Genomic DNA, 18475 nt, shown 5'->3' with positions numbered 1-18475 from the left:
ATTTGGCGTGCCAGATTGACGCCGTACATGATAAGCTAGCCGAGATTAAGCAACTTCAAAATAACAAGTAAATATTTTTGAGCCACATTAATGGTGCATATCTGACTCACGTAGCTCCACATCAAGTGTTGCCATGCTACTAATGTAATTGTAAATGGTTTTTCTATGATCTGTGTCTCAGAAAGGGAATGCTGATACTAAGGAGATCATTTAAACTAGGTCTGTATGTAGCTCTGAGTTTGTCTAAACAACTCCTGTGTGGAATCATGGGCTCAATAGTTTGATGGTTCTTGGCGCTCAATCGTAGCACAAAAAACGGGGGGAGACAACACGGGGAAAAAAGGAGAGCAGATCGGCATCAAGTCTCAAATTGTGGGAGCAAGGACAGTGGTTGGCACTGTGTTTAAAAAAAAAGCTTCAGAGTTCAGAGACACACGTTACTTCTTTATATTTTCCTTGGATAGGTAGTTAGAAAGAAAGCCACTGGAAAACTGCACAAAGTAGCACCAACTCTGTTTGAAACACTTTTAATAAAACAACTAGGATGCTGTACATACGCCATACGTTTATGCCACACAAGCCGCCGAGGTCGCTAATCCGGAAGGAAAGTTATTTTGCCCAGCAAGCCCCGACGAAAGCCCTGGATGAAGTTCATTGCTGCTGATTCTTGGTTGGCACGGATAGTCCATCCTGGAACAAGCAAATGTGTCGGATTACTGAGGAATTTAGCTTGGATTTCCACACTGCAACCAAACACAGCAAGAGCGCTTGTCACCAAAATCATTGGCTTTGTTTTCCCAACAGGTTTAAACACCTGTTCAGTAAGCATCAGCACTGCAGCATCATTGTATTTGTTCTGTTCCATCAAATCTTCTCCTTTCCTAAATGTTCACCTGTTTCGTTGGATCATTTTTTACGCTCTTGATTTTGGACATAAGCATTGAAAGCTGAAATTCTGCAAACACATTCGCAATAGGTATCTAATTAGGTGGAAAGTCAAAAGAGGTATCACAAACATGATTGCAGCAAAGGCAGAAGTGCAACGTTGGCACTGCCATCTGGCTATGAGGCGACAAAGCAGTGCGAATAATAAGACAGAGATCCAGCACCGCTTCCTTCCGTTTCTTAACATGCATGGCTTGTATTCGGTCGTGATGCAAGTCATTTTTTAAATGTCATCTGAAGGGTTATGGGGCACTTGTATGCTGTTTTAGAAATGGCAGTTTTTATAAGGGCAGTCAGTCATCGACAGTGAACAATGCATGAGGAAAATCGCAGCTCTGCACATTAACTGTGAGATCGAGCTTGAATTACGAAGGATAGCTGAATTGAAAATAGAGGCATCGTGTAAGTGCAATACGCCGAGTTGTCATTGAACTATACAGAAGTGGCTGTCTTCTGTCTTACTTTAGAGTTCTATATTTTTCTTCAAAATGTTTCTTTTCTTTGTCTACACAAGAAAAGTAAGGTTTGGTTTGGTTTGTGAGGTTTTTGATGTCCCAAAGCGACTTGGCTTTATAGCATATTTCACAACAAGAAGTTGAATTTCCCAGTGTCTGGCATATCATCTGATAAGCCATTCATGCATCTGTTTCCACCACTGAAAAGAATGCAAGTGATTGCAATGATGCTTGCAAAATGTATGTGTACTGCTTTAATAGATTACTTTGCCGAATGTGCCTGTGGCCCTTGGAGGGCCATCGAGCGACACCAGTGCAAAGCAGTGTCCCAGTCACTTAATTTGTGACATAACGAATCTTTCTAAGAAGCTTCGTTTGGTTTGTGGGGTTGAAGTCCCAAAGCGACTCGGACTATGGGAGTCGCTTTAGTGGAGGGCTCAGGAAATTTCGACCACAGGTACCTTGTTTTTCGCCTCCATTGAAAGCGCCCGGGAGAAGCTTCATGTTTGTGCAAACGCTTTACTGGAAAGGATTCCATGTGGCACGAGATTGACAGGTAGGAAAAGAAAAAAAAAATAAAACTGCCCCAGGAACACAATGCTGTCACGAGTCAGAATTCCAAGTATCAAAACCCTCTTGCAAAGAGAGAGATTGAGAAAGTTGTAGAATAGATTGTCAAAATGGCTGCACTGTTAGCAACGTGATGCGATTAGGTTCCCTCCCCTTCCGTCACATACCTTCGTAGGTGCGCACTCTCTGGACAGCTTTCAGGTTGATGGCTGTCTTGTAAAGGACCAGTCGAATGTCGTCGCATGGCTCATCTAGACCAAGGTAGTCAACATAGCTGCAAAAATGCGGCACAAGAATGTAAGGGAAGGGCATATAAACAGCCAGCGAGTGCAGGTGTTGGCACACCAGGCAAATGTGTACAGGTTCGCTCGCTATGAGAGAGATCAAAGTGTGAGCATGCAATAAAGTAATTATGTGCAACAAGGACACTTTTTCCCACTTTATAACTAGAATTACCCTTGGAAATTTCAATGCAAAAAGTAAAAAGAAAGCAAGAAACAAATGTTTTGTCATGCAAATGCTTCTTCAGACTAAGATAAGTCCTCTTGTCGAAAAGTTGGCTCGGTTTGCAAACCGAGGGTCCCCCTCAACCCTTGTTCAGTGCTCTTTCATACCATGTAGCCATCTTCATTCTCTCATTCTACACTGGGCTGTCATGTGCAAGTCACTCTGTCTGTGGTCAGTGTTTTTTTTTCTGCTTTGTCAACATGAACAGCTATTAGGGAAAGGCGCAGTACCTGTCACATTTGTTTCTGTGGAAACCTGGTCCGCGCCTTAAGGGAAGGGAGGAAGGTGGAATTGAAAGTGGAAAGAGAGGAAGAGGAGCCATAGTGGAGGGCTATGGAGAAATTTCTACCACCTGGAAATCTTTTTAGGTGCGTTTACATCACGGGCACCTCTTTGTTTCACCTCCATCGAAACGCAGCCGCCGCGGTCGGGATCGAACCCAGCTATCAATTTGCCAATTTTTGTTTTCTTTCTGTTCAGCCGCCGCGGTCGGGATCGAACCCAGCTATCAATTTGCCAATTTTTGTTTTCTTTCTGTTCTGCTAAACTTGTAATTATACAGTAAAATATCAGATCTTGTTAAATCGACATCACTACACGGGCGTAAACAAGTGCAGTGCTTGACAGTACATAACGCCATGCTTCCAGCCAGTTGCAGTAATGGTAGAGCAGTTGCAACTTGTGGCACAAGGGCTGACCTGTAGTTGTGCCGCTGATTGAGCCAGAAGAGCAGATAGTCGGCCATGAGCACGGGGCCTACCAGGTGGTCCAGCATGCAGCCTGCATTCAACACACCGGGATCACATCTTCCGCAGATTGGCATCAGCACCCACAGCATGTTGAAGGAAGGACCACAGGCAGCGATAATGGGATAAACCCCTCCAGCCATAGATGTCCGCGCATGGAGTAGGAGGTGGTGGGAGGTAGGAGCAGTAGATGCAATGCAGCAGGGAGCAGATACAGAGAGGTATCGAGAGTGAGGGGGACGCACTGCAGAGGGACAGCATGAGAAAGGTGAGGGGTCTTTTACTACTATATGTTTATGCACAATATTTACAGTCATGCTGTACCTTGACTCCCTCTTATAATGTCCATGTGACAAGAACATTGCTCCAAGGCCAGTCACCGCAATCAGCAAAAAGACGCTCGCAAGGTGGTAAACAAAACAAAGAGTTAATAGGAGGCAGAAGCACCAGGGTGGCGCCACAGACGTAGGATAAAACGGTGACACTGTTCATTACTGCACTCTTCTCCAACTGTCGCCCAATGGTTTTGTTAGTCAGAGCTATACAATAAAATGACGACTCTCACTTTCCACAGCCCTCTTCATGAGCAAGTCCACATAGAAAAAGAATAGAAAAGGACAAATGTTTTTTTTTTTTTTTTTTGTTCTGAATTTTCATGAGTTGTGTAAGCTGTCACCAATGACCAATTTTTATCAGCATGGGAACACACCAGAGATGCGGCAGGAATAGACATCTCATAGGCTTTCCACAAATGCCTCCTAGTTCCAGGCAGCATTTCAACTGATATACTTAATATTGCGTTGTTCAGTGATGCTGGTTCAAATGCTTTTCATGACTGGGCTGCAGTTTCACACAGAAGTGACATTTTAATTGGCACATGTTTTGCTTAATAAATAACATATCTGGTCCTTGTCCCTATTGTAGAATAAATTTAGGCACTTGCTGTGGAATAATGCTTGCATTTGCCAGCAAGGCTACCAGGGATGCCTGACTGAAGCTAAAGCTTCATTTGAATTGGGTGGCTATCACCTTGCTTGAGAGAAAGAATTAAGGGGTTTATGCCAATATGAGGATGACACTGGTTTCTGTTGTGAAACCCAGGACAATCCTGCTGGCAGCCGTCCAAGGAACACTGTTTGCTGATTGTTGCTCCAGGGGATTCGTTAAGTTAATACATCTTCATGTCAGTTAGTCGGTTAATCACTGTGGAATACCAGCATGTACATCCAACCATGTAACACAGCGTGGAAAGTCCGAGACTCGTTGCACCCTTTCCTGGGGGACAATTAATAAGCCAAATCACCAGCTTTACCTCCCCAATTTCCTGCTATATACCCACTGACTCCTCGGTCCACATGCACGACCCATGCACGTCTGAATGCCACGGCCATACATGGTGCATTTTCAGTGGACAGGCCACAGTCCTAGGTTCTATTCAGTGGTCAGTGCACACAAGAAAAAATAAAGAAAGGAAAAACTAAAAAGAGGAGAAGCACAGGGTCATTAATTGCATCAGTTCAAGACTCTCAAAGCTGCATTCATGACTGCTGCACACAAGTACCACCCAAGTAAAGGTTCAGACTTGCAGTCATTGGGTTTCAGGTGCTACGGCACTTGAAAGAATGATTGCGCATTAGTAGTCACCCGAGTATAGCCATGCAGCTGCAAAGAAAAGTCACTCATAAACTCTGCCGCTGAAAGAAAAGGAAAGCTGGTCTAAGGATGAAACCCAACACCACCTTCTACCACCAACTACTCCGCCTTTGGTGGTGTCCCTCATTTACACTGGACAAAGGATTCCTCTAAACATACATAGTACAAAGTAGGAAACTGCTTTACAACAATAAACTGCCAATCAGCGAAATTTTTTTGGCCAGACACAAATCTATATTCATTCATGGCCTTCCTACTGCTAGTGGCACAACCGCACGAGACAATATTTCATGTACGCACAGACCACAGTCATCGACTCACCGCATAGCGCCAGCTGCAATGCCACCTGGGGGTCATCTGTAGCGGGACTCAGGATGCCGGGCGTGTCTAGCAGGTAAATCGAAGGAACCTGACTGATCTGCACAACCACACAGCTTGAGTCACAATTCTGAACCGCATGAGAGTTAATCGTACAGCCAGTTATGTGCCTGGGCAGAATACACACATGCCTCAACACTGCTGGCAGTAAGCTAGCCCCGATTTCAAAAATGTTCACTATTTTCGCTTCAATGAATGATTAGAGCAATTGCCGCAGATAAATTTGTGAACAATAACACTTGTTCTGTGGGCACCTAAACCGTGCCATAAAGGGAGATAGGAATGAAAGCGGAGAGAGAGAAAGGGGTGCCGTAGTGGAGGGCTCCAGAGTAATTTCAACCACCTGGGGATCTTGCGCCCACATCACAGAGCACAGAGACGCCTTTTCGTTTTCGAGGCCAAAATGAAGCGGTATCCATGTGCTGTGCTGTTCAGTGCATGTTAAAGATCCCCAGGTGGTTGAAATTACTCCGGAGCCCTCCACTAAGGCACCCCTTTCTCTCTTTCTGCTTTCATGCCGACCATCCTCCCTTCCTTAAAGGTGCAGTTGAAGTGTCCACAGAACAAGTGTGACAGATACTGTACCTTCCCTTCCTGTGAACCAATTTAATATTGTAACAATAACATTGCAACACATACCAATATGGCCACTTTTTACCAAAGAATTATTGCATGCATGGCTGATTTAGCTTGTATTGAAACCTTATCTACACACGGTAAGCACAATAGAGAAACAAGCACATGCAATACGGAAGGTATTCTTGACCATCTAATGTAATACAGGCAATTTAACTTGGGTTTTGGGTTTTGTCTTTTGCTCTATGCATTCTTCAGCAGCTCACACACTCTCCAAGCTCGTGCTATCACCTTGTCAACAAGCCAGCTGATAGAGAAAACACTCGCTCCTTCTTCGTTACCTTCCATCAAAATTGTGCACACAACAAAATTATGCCTTATACAAGCCCTCACTATAGTAACGGAAAAATTGAAAGGAAATGAGAGGCACAGATAGAAAAATGCACGACTGTTTGGTGATAATACTACTCCACGATACCAAACAGGACAGGAACAGGACAGAGGAAGGAGGTAGGCGACAATAAGAAAATAATACAGGTGACTGCCACATTCAGCTTTCATTGCCTTGATGCAGCAGAAATGTAGGTCAAACAAGTACGCTGAAACACTGCTCCCTTCCTGTGCGTTGCACGAGCCTCAAAAGTTTTTCAAGCAGCCCGCTTGCATTTTGCGTCTGTTTTCAGTCTGACCTAAGTTTCCTGCAAAGCGCTTGGAGGTAACAGACACGTTTAGCATATCATGTAACGTGTTACCGCCTGTGTTACCAGAGTACTGGGAAACCTCCCAGCTGCAGTATAAAGAATTTCCTCGCCAAACTCGTAATTTTGTGATCACTGCTTAGAGAAGAGTTTTTAAATGCAATTTCCTCAATAATACATGCATCCTCTGTGGCCAGGCAGACATCAACATACCCAGAAAAAGCCACATAATCGATTAAAAAATGGATGGGCTTGTCTTCAGTGTCCGACCTAAGCCTAGGCTTGCAGAGGTTTCTACAAGCTGTGGACAGGCAGAGACTTTCTTTATTGAACTTTCTTGGAAAATTTTCAGCGAGGTGTAGCCATGCCAAAGGCATTAAACAGAGTAGTTTTAAGAGCTAAACATTACGACTTCACCCCCTGTTCACTACTGTTGCACAACCTAGTCAGCACCACTAGAATCAATAAGGCAAGGCAAACGCACAATGCAACTATGGAAAGCACTAACACATACACATGTACGCACTCACATAAAGAGAGAGAGAGTCCTGACTTGAGGGCATATCTTTGGCTCAGAGATGCAAACCCTGTATACACCTTAAGGCTGTCAATTTTTAGTACATGCAACAGCTGCACTATTCACAGTTGCCATGTGCGATATGTCAGACATGTGCTTTCACATAAAAGGTGTTGGAAGTCAGGGCTGTGCAAGTGCACTTGTTTTGTAAGGACTGTGTACTTGTTTGTATATGCCTCCCTTTCACAGGTGTCTGGTGCATTTCTATTCAAGTAAACATGTCTGCACTTGTATAGTGAGCACTGGGAGTTTTGACAGTGTGAAACAACCAGTGCTACTGTTTTTATAACAACGTGGACAATCCATCGAGCGCCTTCCATGGAAACAAAAAAAATTGCTTACCTCTCCTGCTTTGGTTGCACTCGGAAAGCAAGCCTCATAATGAGAGTGCTATAGCACAGTGGGAAAAAAAAAAAAAAATATCCAGCACACTTGGGACAGTGCTTTCCCTATGGTGCTGTCAAAACACTTAAACCTGATAGCGTATACACGATTTGAACAAGCGTGCTTTTGCAAGGAAATGAAAGGCTTACTTTCCAAGGAATAATGAATTTGCACAACCTGATGGGAAGGGCGCAGAGATCAAATTCAGTGGAAACCTAAAGCAATACTCTCATGAAACAGGAACTTGAGAATTTCCAAAGTTGGCTGCAGTAAACATTGCCCTTTCATTTTCATTTTACTAGCAGCACGTTCTGCCTCTATCTTTGCTCTCGGCTGTCTACTACGCTACACGGAGTGACAGATGTATGCCGATTAGGCCAATCCAATCAGTTAACAACCCTCGGCAAAACAGTATGACGCATGCTGGTTGACCCTCACCTTGATACGCTCAAGGACGGACATGGTGACACCAGCCTTCGCACCAACACGTGTGGCCTGTCCTGCAATGAGACAGAAAGAGAGGATGGCGCGCTACCTCATGCACAGCTTGAGCAAGGAGCCAACCTAAGCCAATATGTAACGAAAATATAACACTTCGTGCTTGAGAGACCTCAAAATGCTGTAAAGCAAGGAAAAGCTCGCATGCAAAAATAAGACAGGTTCTGTATTGCTGGTAAAACTCACTCTCCCTTCGAGGAATTATTGAATGAGTGCAGCGATAGTGTTGGAAACATCATTTTCTAGAAAATCTAGCATTGTTGGCATTGTGATAAATCATGACTCTGCCTCGTGCAGGCGGTAAATGGCAGGTGATGTGGCTCGCCACTGACTGGTCAGTGGGTTGTGTGATGTCACAAGCCCAAAGCTGACAGGAGCTGCCAATTCGGGCAGCTCCTGTAAGATGGAAGGCTGGGATGGAATTCGAATGCTCCAGATCCTGGTAAATTAAGTCAAACACGCTCCTCCTGAGCCACCCAGGCATGTTCATACGGCTTGGTTAAAGCAGGGCTTTACACAGTAGAACCTCACTGATACATTCCCGGTTCATACGATTTCCCGTTTCATACATTCAAAATCGCGGGCAGTAAAACAACTCCCATAGAGTTACACTATTTTTCTCCCGGTTACAGCATTTGAAATTTCGACAAATTGCGGTCGTATGCTATGTTTTGTGATCAACTGCATATATGCTAACGAGTGCTTGCGACGTGAGAAACAGATCAACGGCGATCACCCGCCACAGTTGCTTTCCAGCAGTACCTAGGTGCAACGGGATGAAGCATCTAAAAAAGCCAACATATGAGGCACCCGTTTCTGCGCAAACATGACTTCGTGAAGAGAAACGCAACTTCTTTTGCGGTGCCTTAGGGGCATAGGAATGAACCATTTGATAACTACAACTATTTGCTTGCATACGAGTGGGCCGGGTCTGAGGGAAGTAGCATGAGCAAAACTGCGGCGCTTGTAAGCCATTACGATGGCTTCTCCACATATCACTGATGTAAGGGGGCGAAGCATCCTGAAACCAAGGAAGCGATTGCGGTTTGTCATTCCTTCTACGAACCAATTCTGTTGCTAACTCTCTTCCGTGCTTAGCACAACGCAAATATGGATTTAATTCTGCGAGAGCTAAAAAAGGAGCTGTGCATACTTCATGTCTACAAATGCTAATCTATACTTTTATGCAGTGAAAGTCTCAATTCTAAATGCCTTTGTACCTCATTCAGCAGATAAGCTTCCTAATATTAGGCAGTTCGGATCATACGTTTTCCCGGATAAAATGTTTTTCCTGGAATTTTTCAAAGAAAGATATCAACGAGGTATTACAGTATCTATGCTGGGGGGTCTCTCACATAAAGTGGTGGGTTACGAGTGTGTGCTGATGAGCATGCATGGGGTAATAGAGGCACAAATTAAGGAATTCATGGTAAAGCAAGTAGCAAAATGCACGTGCACGAACGAGGATCCACCAAGAGGAGCTATATACGGGAGACTTTAATGCTGCCGTGCGATACCCTCGAGGTCGGAGCTTAAGTGTGACCCCTAATTTTTGCCCCCAACCCTGTGTGTACTTTTTATATATAATTGAATTGCTGAAAGAGCAACAGCTTGTAACTTGTTGGCTGTTGGCAGGCCGGGTGCCTTCAAAACTCTGCTCAGCAAGCAGCAGGAGCGCCGTCTTGTATCAAGGACACTGTAATGTGATAGCATCAAAGGTCCTCGTTCACCAGGAAATCTGGCAGCGTCAGCATTATTGTTGGCACTATGAGTGAAATGTCATGAGCACGACGCTGGCAGGCGGTAGCTGGCAGCTGACGTGGCTGTACATTGACTGGACGTCGGGTTGCCTGATGTCACATTTAGCAGCAGCTGCCAACTTGGGTCTCTTCTTTCATATTGGAGGGTAATAACAGAATCGGCATGCCAGGACCCTTGCATTCCGAGTCGGACACGTTACCACTAGGCCACACAGGCGAAACGAAGTGGCATTTATGTGCTGTGCGATGTCAGTGCATGATAAAATGGCTGCTGTGCAAAGTCAGTGCACGTTAAAGATCCCCAGATGGCCGAAATTACTCCCTAGCCCTCCACTACGACTCCCCCTTCTCTCTTTCCACTTTCACTCCCACTTTCCTTCCTCTCCTTACCGAGCGGTTTAGATGTCCACAGAACAAGTGCGACAGATACTGTGCCCTTATTTTGCGGTGTACCAATTTATATATTATTATGTGTTTATATGGCTTGGTTAAAACAGTGCTTTACGTATGGGACGGCAGCATATGCTATTGCCTTATGTCCTAAAGGCAGAGTGTAACTGTCCCTATAATTTTTAAGGGTTTCTGTGCCTACGCAAGGCTTTTCAAGCACTGGGACCAACTTCAGCCGTGGATTGCTGTACTAGAGTAGTAGGTGAAATTTTGATGCCAGCTTCCTGACCATGTTATACTCCAACACACAGTGATGAACATAGTCAGCTGCCTTAGCTTTAGTATCAGCTGTTTACATAATGCTACTAAGATTTGGAAGCTTGATACAATGACAACTAGCAAAAGACTCTAAGCACAGGTTCAGATGCACCTCATGCCCATCCTCTCCCTGGTCTTCTTATGATCCTTTTGATCCTGCTTTGCCCAGCACCGAATAGCAGCACGAAGTAGCAGGGCGGGGATGCACGAGGCTGGTGACAGCTGCACTTCATTAAACTGCACATTACTTGAGATGTATGCAGGCTTATAACTTCTCGGTCATTGGACTGCAGTCCGAGCAAGGGGTCTTTAACAAGACGCAGACTGGTAGATTATCAAAACTTCTGTCAATGGTTAAATTGCATGTCACGCCAAGCACCCACAGTCGAAATGTCTAATTGAACAGAGCAAAAGGCTCCACAGAAAAAGCCGCGAGTGGACAGCTCTCACCTCCTTTGCCAAGGTGCATCTTTCGGAGGGTGTTGATGAGAGAAGACTTGCCTACGTTGGGGATGCCGATCACCATGATGTTGTAGTCGTACTCCTGCACAGAATGAGAGAACAGCTGATGCGATGACAGTATGAGGTATATGGGGGGTTTATCATCTTGAAGCTGCAATTAGGCCATGAGATGCACTGCGCTGGAGAGCTCTAGATTAATTTCAGTTACCTATGGATCTTTAACATGCTGAGATCACGCAGCATGGGGATGTTTTTTGCACTTCACCTACATCAAAGTGCGGCTGCCATGTCCATGATTCAACTCTGAGACCATGAGCTCAGCAGTCAAGCGCCACATTGAGTGACATACCGTACCATATCTCAATGTGAGCACATGAACTACAAGGTCTGTACCATAGGTTGCTCACTGATTTTTGCCTTCGAGTCCTTTTCCTTCTTAAGGTATACAGACAGAATAAAGCCTGCAATCACAAATGGCTAAAGCCATAATTGTCTCTCACTAAACACAAATCTTTTGAGAAGCCTTCAAGGTTGGAGGCAGGCTGTCTTTATCACTGCCTCATCACCAAGTGTTGGCAACTGCAACACTTACCTCTAGCCGATTGTAGCGTTCCGAGTTGCGAATCAGGTCAGCGACCAGGGGCACGATCTGCAGAAGATGATGTTTTCACAGTTGATACATACTGAGCCTAACAATAAGCTAAGCTAGTGTTTACATTTGCAGGTGCAGCAAGACATATATATCAACCATACGTAGTATCCAAGAATCCCAGCTTACATCAAGATATACAGGAGAATGGTACTACTAAATGAAGCAAAAGCTGATTGACTAATTCATTTTCTGCGCTTTCGTCTTGTGACCAGGTGGCAGAACAAGTAGCATTTACTGGTGACTTCTCTTAGGACTAGTCCGCATTATGAGTACCAATATTGCCACGACGTTTAGTGAGGTTAGTTTTTCAACAAGCTTTGCTGTGTTATTGTAGGTGCACATCAGCATTATCATTGCCAGCTTCGCTTCACAGGGTGGAATGAATATCATTCAGGCTTTTGTTTGTGCAATACAACTATCTTGTTTGCAATCAACACTGCAATGCTGTACGTATCTTATGCTGCTCAAGGCCATTTTTTCTCCATTCTTTATTCAGATGTTACTCCATGGCATCTGAAGCGTTACAGCAAGATGGTTACAACCCCCCCCCCCCCCCCCTTCCCATTTAAAATAGAAAATCTACAGTAGCACTGTATGCTTGTGCAATAGTAAGTCAATTCCACTGCACTACTGCATCGACAATAGAGAAGTCTGAATAAACGTTGCTCTAAAGTGGCACTGGTGAATATCAAAACTGTGCTCTATGAGATTAGTGAAGCAGTTTTGCATAAGCGTCCTAACTGGTGCTGGATTTGGTGTGAATTACACGAAATACAGATATTGCCGCTCTCTCTTTTTGAAGATGCATGATGAGACAAGGCAATGTTCTCGATGTAGTATATTTGTTGAGTAGAAGGCTTTTTTAAAATGTTTCAGGAGAGTGATGCCAAGTGATGCCTGCTCTTAGCTGTGCACAGCTAAGAGCAGGATCGCTGTAAGGTGTTCGTATTAGCAATTTTGCTGTCAAGCTCTCCTTTTCTTTTTTTTTTGTGCGTGCCACCTTGCCTAAAGAATGGCATTGGCAATCTTCCTTCCACCTACCTGCCTGCGTCATCAATATGTAACAATATTACCTTAACCATTGGCATAGTCTTTGATTTTCCAGCAGCAGTGCATCCCTTCTTACACTCCCTACTCATTTTTCTGTTTCATGACAGCCTGTTTGCAAGTGCCTCAACTAGCATGTCTTCATTTAATTTATTACAGTGCTAAAGTCCTGAAGGGTCCTGAAGGCATTATATAAAGCCCTGCCTTCAGATGAGAATTTGCGTCTTGGGTGGTGCATTACCCACAAGACAATACATGGCAATATGGCTGTTTTACAGTCCACCCAAAAGAATGTTCGCATCTAACAGGTGGTGAACTTGTTGCCGGCAAGAAAGAATTAATGGCACCAATGGTAATGGTGACCTATTTGATGTAGAGAAAGATGCCTATAGAGCTATCACCAAAAAATAGTGTGTGCCTATGGCTACTCTCAATGGGAGATATAACAAAAGCATGCAGCCTTGTTTGCATGGGTGGCACACCAACCTTGTCAACATTCCTTGGTGGATCTGTGCTGCGGATGAAGAGTGTGTGCTGAGTGCCCTCGGTGCGCAGCCGCTGCAGCACGACATCCTTGCCTTCGGGGTCAGCGAGGTCGGCCTTGTTCAACAGCAGCACGTGCGGCTTTATGGCCGCCAGCATGGACAAGAAGTTCGGGTTACGCCCGCTGAGCGGAACCTGATGTCAAGTGGGGTCAAGGTTCAAACACTTCAGGGTAGAATAATACACAATTGAAAGGATAGCACAGGGAAAAGAAAACAGCAAGACATTCGCTACATGCAACTGTTTATATGCAGGGGAGACATGGGTGATTGTGTGCCAACAGAGGGAGGGGCAAGGATGTGGATATGCGCGAAAAGAATATGACACACATGGGACAAAAGTTGTATGTGGCATCAAATGTTCCCAAGCACTCTACTGTAATGAGGGAGTAATTGCTGACATCTACCCAGGCGCAACCATACAGCTACAAAGGAAAGCTATACAGCTTTCTCAGAAGCTTTGTAGTTAAAGAAACATTCATCATGGTCCGAGGATCGAAGCCGGGACCACCGCTACTCTGGAGAAGTTGCTCGACCAACCGAGCTAGCCAGGAAGGTCAGCAGACCAGATAGTAGGGCTAGAGTAAATTGATCAATAACTCGAAGTAGGAACACTGTTGATTATTTAGGAGAAACCCTCAAGGTGTAGTAGATCTGTAATAAGGGAGGTGTCAATGGGTAATTACTCTCTTATTACAAATCTACTTCACCTTGGGGGATTCCCCTAAACATTCGATCAAGCACTCCACTGCTAACGATAAACATGAATAGAAACAAAAGTTCCTTCTCAGATCTATTAGATATTTTTGATGCCAAATATGTAACTTCCCTCATGTTTTCACACTTACCCGTGCCTTCTGCCCCTCTTTTCGTGGCTGTGAGATCAACTGCTTGTCTTGCGAATAAACAGTTAAATGTAGCACATGTCTGCTGTTATCTTTTCTGTATGCTGCCGTTTAGTGCTTCACCTTCTTCCAGCTCTAGCTCAGGCTGTCTTGGCAAAGCCACAAACCCAGCAGACTAGTATCATAATAATATGACCTGGTTACATACTCAAAAATGTATTAATTCAGTAGCAAGTACTTACTGATTTATTGTTTTACACCTTCCAAAATTGTACAATGTTTTTATGCAGCTCCATGTCATATACCAGTTGCGTGCACTGTTGTATAACTAGATACCAAAGGCACCATACCCGACACTTTACAACACTGTTCTGGCATTGAAAAATCTTGTGCTTAGCTAATGCAGCTATGTTCATTAAAACAAGTTAACTCTGTCACTTATTTCAGTGCCTCACATCCACTGGGAATGTGTGATGATGATGGCACAGATGAATAAAGCCTAAAGGCAGCTTCACAAATTCCACACCATGTAGGGGTGGGATGGAGGTGAAATGCAATGTCAGTGAATGTTAAAGATCAAGATCCTCAGGTGTTCGAAATTACTCCCTAGCCCTCCCGCTTGGACTCCTCTTTCTCTCCCACCTTCCTCCTTCCCTCTACAGCCCAGTTAACACCAGGGGCTGCTGCTTTTCAAAGGAGGCAAAAGAAAGTGGTGTCCCTGTGCAATGTCAACGGGCCTTAAAAAAGTGGTGTCCCTGTGCCATGTCAGCAGGCCTACTCCATAACCCTCCACTAAGGCTCCCCTTTCTCTCTTTCCACTTTCTCTCTTTCCACTTTCACTCTCACCTTCCTCCCTTCCCTTATAGGACAGTTTAGGTGTCCACGGAGCAAGTGTGACAGATACAGCACCTTTCCCTTCCTGTGAACCAATTATCAAGGTGTCCACACAACAAGTGTGACAGATACTGCGCCTTTCCTTTTCTCTGAACCAATAAAAAAAAATTAGAAGTACAGATGGAACAGCAGGGGTATACAAACTCTGTCAAATTGCATTAAAGGTGCACTTCAACATATATAGCTATTAAGTTCGGGATAAGCATGTTTTCATTACTTCATTACTGTTTTCATTACTTGAAAACAGGATAAATAAAAACTGATGGCTTGATAGCAGAAACTTGGTGTAGTAGCACCATGGTTAGGGCACCTAAATGCTGAGCTCGTGACCTGAGGTGGGCTGGGTTTTGCCGAAATTATCTGAAGCTCATCATTGCAGCATCCCTCACAGCCCGAGCCCTCATGCTCAGTGCACCACTCACACTCAGTGCACCTTAAAGATCCCCAGGGGGTCGAAATTACTGCCCTCCACTGGCATCGCTTTACACTTTCACTCCCATATTTCTCCCTTCCCCTACAGCAGTTCAAGTGTCCACGGAACAAGTGTGACAGATACTGCACCTTTCCTTTCCTGTGAACCAATTATTATTACTATCATCATAACATTGAGACCCATTAACCAAACTAACAGAAGGCAGAAAACTGACAAAAGAAAGATAATGACGATGATGGAGTTTTATGTACAAGGCCAGCTTTGGCCAAGGAGTGCCACTGTACACAGTATTTTTGCTACACAAAGTGGAGTCAAAAACTCATTTCTAAACATTTCATCTCAAATTTTCCAAGTACCATGCCAAGCAAAAGCTTGTGCCCGCCGTTGCACTGGTGGCTACCCAGAGGCACTGGTGACTGATCCCTGCGTTTCCCGCATGCAAGCCAAATACTCAAATACATACACGTGAGAACTGATTGTAGAACATGCCTGTTGTGCTAGTTATGTGATGCCACTTAGACCAATAAAGCTTTTCTCCGAGGCCCATCAAGGCACTGCACTCATTAAAATAAATAAAAAAGAAGAAGAAGAGCCACATCTGGCCTTGGAATACCTTGAAGGCCTCGTTGGCATTGATTATGATTAACCTTCCTGTCTTGTTCACCAACCACAGTGATCTCTATCATCAATATTGCAGTTAAGTTTAGGAATAGTGGTGCTTGGGCAATTCATTGGCGACAAAGTATAGCTGGTACCATCAACAGGTAACCACAGGTTAAAAGTAAAATAATGAAGCAGGAATGATTGCGAGCAGCAGCCAGTAGCATTGACCTGTGTTTTGTCTTTTTTTCACTGTCCTGTTTGTCCCGCACTATTTTACTCTTAAAATGTGTGCCCTTCCAGCTAGCCCAGCACCAAGTTTTATTTTTGTAAGCACCAGCACTGCTATCTTTCTTTTTTTCTTTCTGCTCCCTTTTACCGCCACAGTATTACAGGCCCCATTATCCATTAAATCCAGTGTTACCTTTGTGAGAGAAAATTTATGAGCATGGCTGTGGCAGGTGGTAGCTGGCAGGTGATATTGCCATGAACTTACTGGTCACCGGGTTACGTGACATCAAGAGACCACATGCTATGGCCAAGTTACTTGATGCCGCCAACTCGAGTTCTGCCTTTCAGAAGCAAGGACAAGATCAAAATCCCGAGTTGGACATGCTACCCCTATACTCCTTCGCACAAACTGTGAAAGGCAGGAAAACCCTGGTTTATTCAGTATCATCCGCACTATAATAGGGTAACTGTGCTCCTATGGACCTCGCGGTGATTGAACTGAGGCGGATGACTGCGAGTGACATAAAGAGAATATTATCTATTGCTGTGCACAGGAGCGAAAGCCACAAAGAAACATATTTACCCTATTATAGTGCACATGATCCTGAGTGGGCCAGGGCTACCCCTGCCTTTCAAAGTGCTGCAAACAGCTTGTGAGACGAAGTACAGGCCACGCAGGGACGTTGGTACAGCTTGGTTAAAGCATAGATAACCTAACAATATACATGTCCTCCTAACAATATGTATGTTTGGTGGTCTTTTAGATAATGTGGTATAATACACGCTCAAACAAAAGACTACTTGTTGTGCGAGTAGCAGAAAGAACAGATGCGAGCGAGGATCCGTAAGGGGAGCTTGCAAACGAAAGCAAAAATTGCTGTCACATCACACTTATAGAGACACATCTTAAGTGCCCTTTATGCATGAATCCGGGTGGTGTTGCATATATCACTTCTTCGTTGGATTTCCTAACCTGTTCCACTGAATGTGTATACGCACTGCAGTGGTGAAAGATGCTGCTTTAGTTGATTGACTGTGCCCACCAAATGAAGTCACAGAAAAACAAGCACCACCACATTTTGCGTAGAATCTGAAGTGCTGCGTTAGCATTCATTTTGTGTCTGCAAACCTATGTGCACCTGCGGCAGGCGCTCTGCAATTGTGCTTCACCCATGCTTAACCCCTTGCATAAAAAATGCCCGTCACTGCCTGCTTCGCAAGCTGTCTCTTGGCCCCTAACAGCACACAGCCCTGCAAAGGATACACGAGCATCATGCAGCTCCAGAATGCAATCCACGGACTTTAGCTTGCGCTGCATGTCCTTCATACCTGCATATGCAAGGGAAGACAACTTAAGGTAAAAGAAATATTAAAGAAATAGAACACAATCCGCTCTATACAAGCTAGGTTATAGGCAACCAAATGCTTAAAAAAAAAAAAAAAAGAGGGAGGGGATTGAAGGAGGGATTTCCAAAAGTTGAAGCTTGTTATGAATTATTTTGCACGAAGAATAATAATACCTACCAGTGTTACTACAGCTGTAAAAATTTACAGTTTCTTTTCACTGTGATGTGACAGTCGTTCGGAAAAAGCAACAAAACAGAATATAAAAAAAAATTCACAATATTTTTAATGTACTTACCGTCGTACTTACGATAGATTTTGTGCACGCAGATTACAACGCATTATGTTTCATTATAGTATTTAATTTTTGCACATGTCAGAAAGCCGCCAATTAAGTTAGACATAGTTATAATGAAAACAATATAAAGGCAAACGAATTATTGTTTGGAACTTGCCAGAATATAAGCGTGCACACAATTCTAACAGACATTTAAATAACCGACAACAGACACGGAGGTGCAGTCTTTGCGGCAGTACAAATTATATCATAGAGTCGTGTGTTTTTTAGCTAATCAAGGGGAGTTTTTCCCTCATCGAGTCATTCAGAAAGCCACAACTATGCTTGAGATTAATGAGTACTTTTCCTTCAGCAAGGCGAATCATCCTACAACGGTGACGCTTCGGCACTGCGGTTTTCAAGATCACGGTCTAGCGTACAAATGCCTCACCTGTGTACATGTGCGTGGGAAACCATTTGGTTATGCTTTTCGGGACCGTGTTGAATCTCTGGCGAAAGGTATTTGTAACGGCTTTGATCGGTGCGCTACTCATGTTTTCCCATCGGGGAAAACAGCGGGGAAAACTGTTCCCAAATTGTAGCAGACCACTGCTTTGGATGTAGCTGGCTCAAGACCGAACTTCAGCTGATCCGCAGACGGCAGATCCGACGATTGGCCTTGGACCCGACTGC

The 18475-nt window shown here is 44.2% G+C and overlaps 1 protein-coding gene across 2 annotated transcripts in view; it reads right to left on the bottom strand.

The window, feature by feature from the left end:
• LOC146181482 (mitochondrial GTPase 1-like) overlaps window positions 1-18446 on the bottom strand; it is a 28198-nt gene extending 9752 nt beyond the window's left edge. The window contains exons 1-10 of one of the 2 annotated variants that reach the window (XM_084576542.1): window positions 18234-18446; window positions 17426-17490; window positions 13103-13294; window positions 11510-11566; window positions 10906-10999; window positions 7928-7989; window positions 5198-5294; window positions 3176-3257; window positions 2138-2244; window positions 558-690 (exon numbers count right to left, since the gene is read on the bottom strand). In XM_084576542.1, the coding sequence (XP_084432668.1) occupies window positions 593-690; window positions 2138-2244; window positions 3176-3257; window positions 5198-5294; window positions 7928-7989; window positions 10906-10999; window positions 11510-11566; window positions 13103-13294; window positions 17426-17490; window positions 18234-18336 (957 nt within the window). In that variant the 5' untranslated portion in view covers window positions 18337-18446 and the 3' untranslated portion in view covers window positions 558-592. Of the gene's footprint in view, window positions 1-511; window positions 691-2137; window positions 2245-3175; window positions 3258-5197; window positions 5295-7927; window positions 7990-10905; window positions 11000-11509; window positions 11567-13102; window positions 13295-17425; window positions 17491-18233 lie in introns of those variants that run through there. The other variant, XM_084576541.1, reaches the window with a different exon arrangement.
• Between the last annotated feature and the right edge of the window lie 29 nt (window positions 18447-18475).

This window comes from Amblyomma maculatum, chromosome 8 (genome assembly GCF_055883805.1).
Source record: "Amblyomma maculatum isolate TAMU_Amacu chromosome 8, ASM5588380v1, whole genome shotgun sequence".
Taxonomy (NCBI): Eukaryota; Metazoa; Arthropoda; class Arachnida; order Ixodida; family Ixodidae; genus Amblyomma; species Amblyomma maculatum.
The sequence above is the reverse complement of the archived record's forward strand: the minus strand, read 5'-3'. Positions and strand labels throughout refer to the sequence as shown.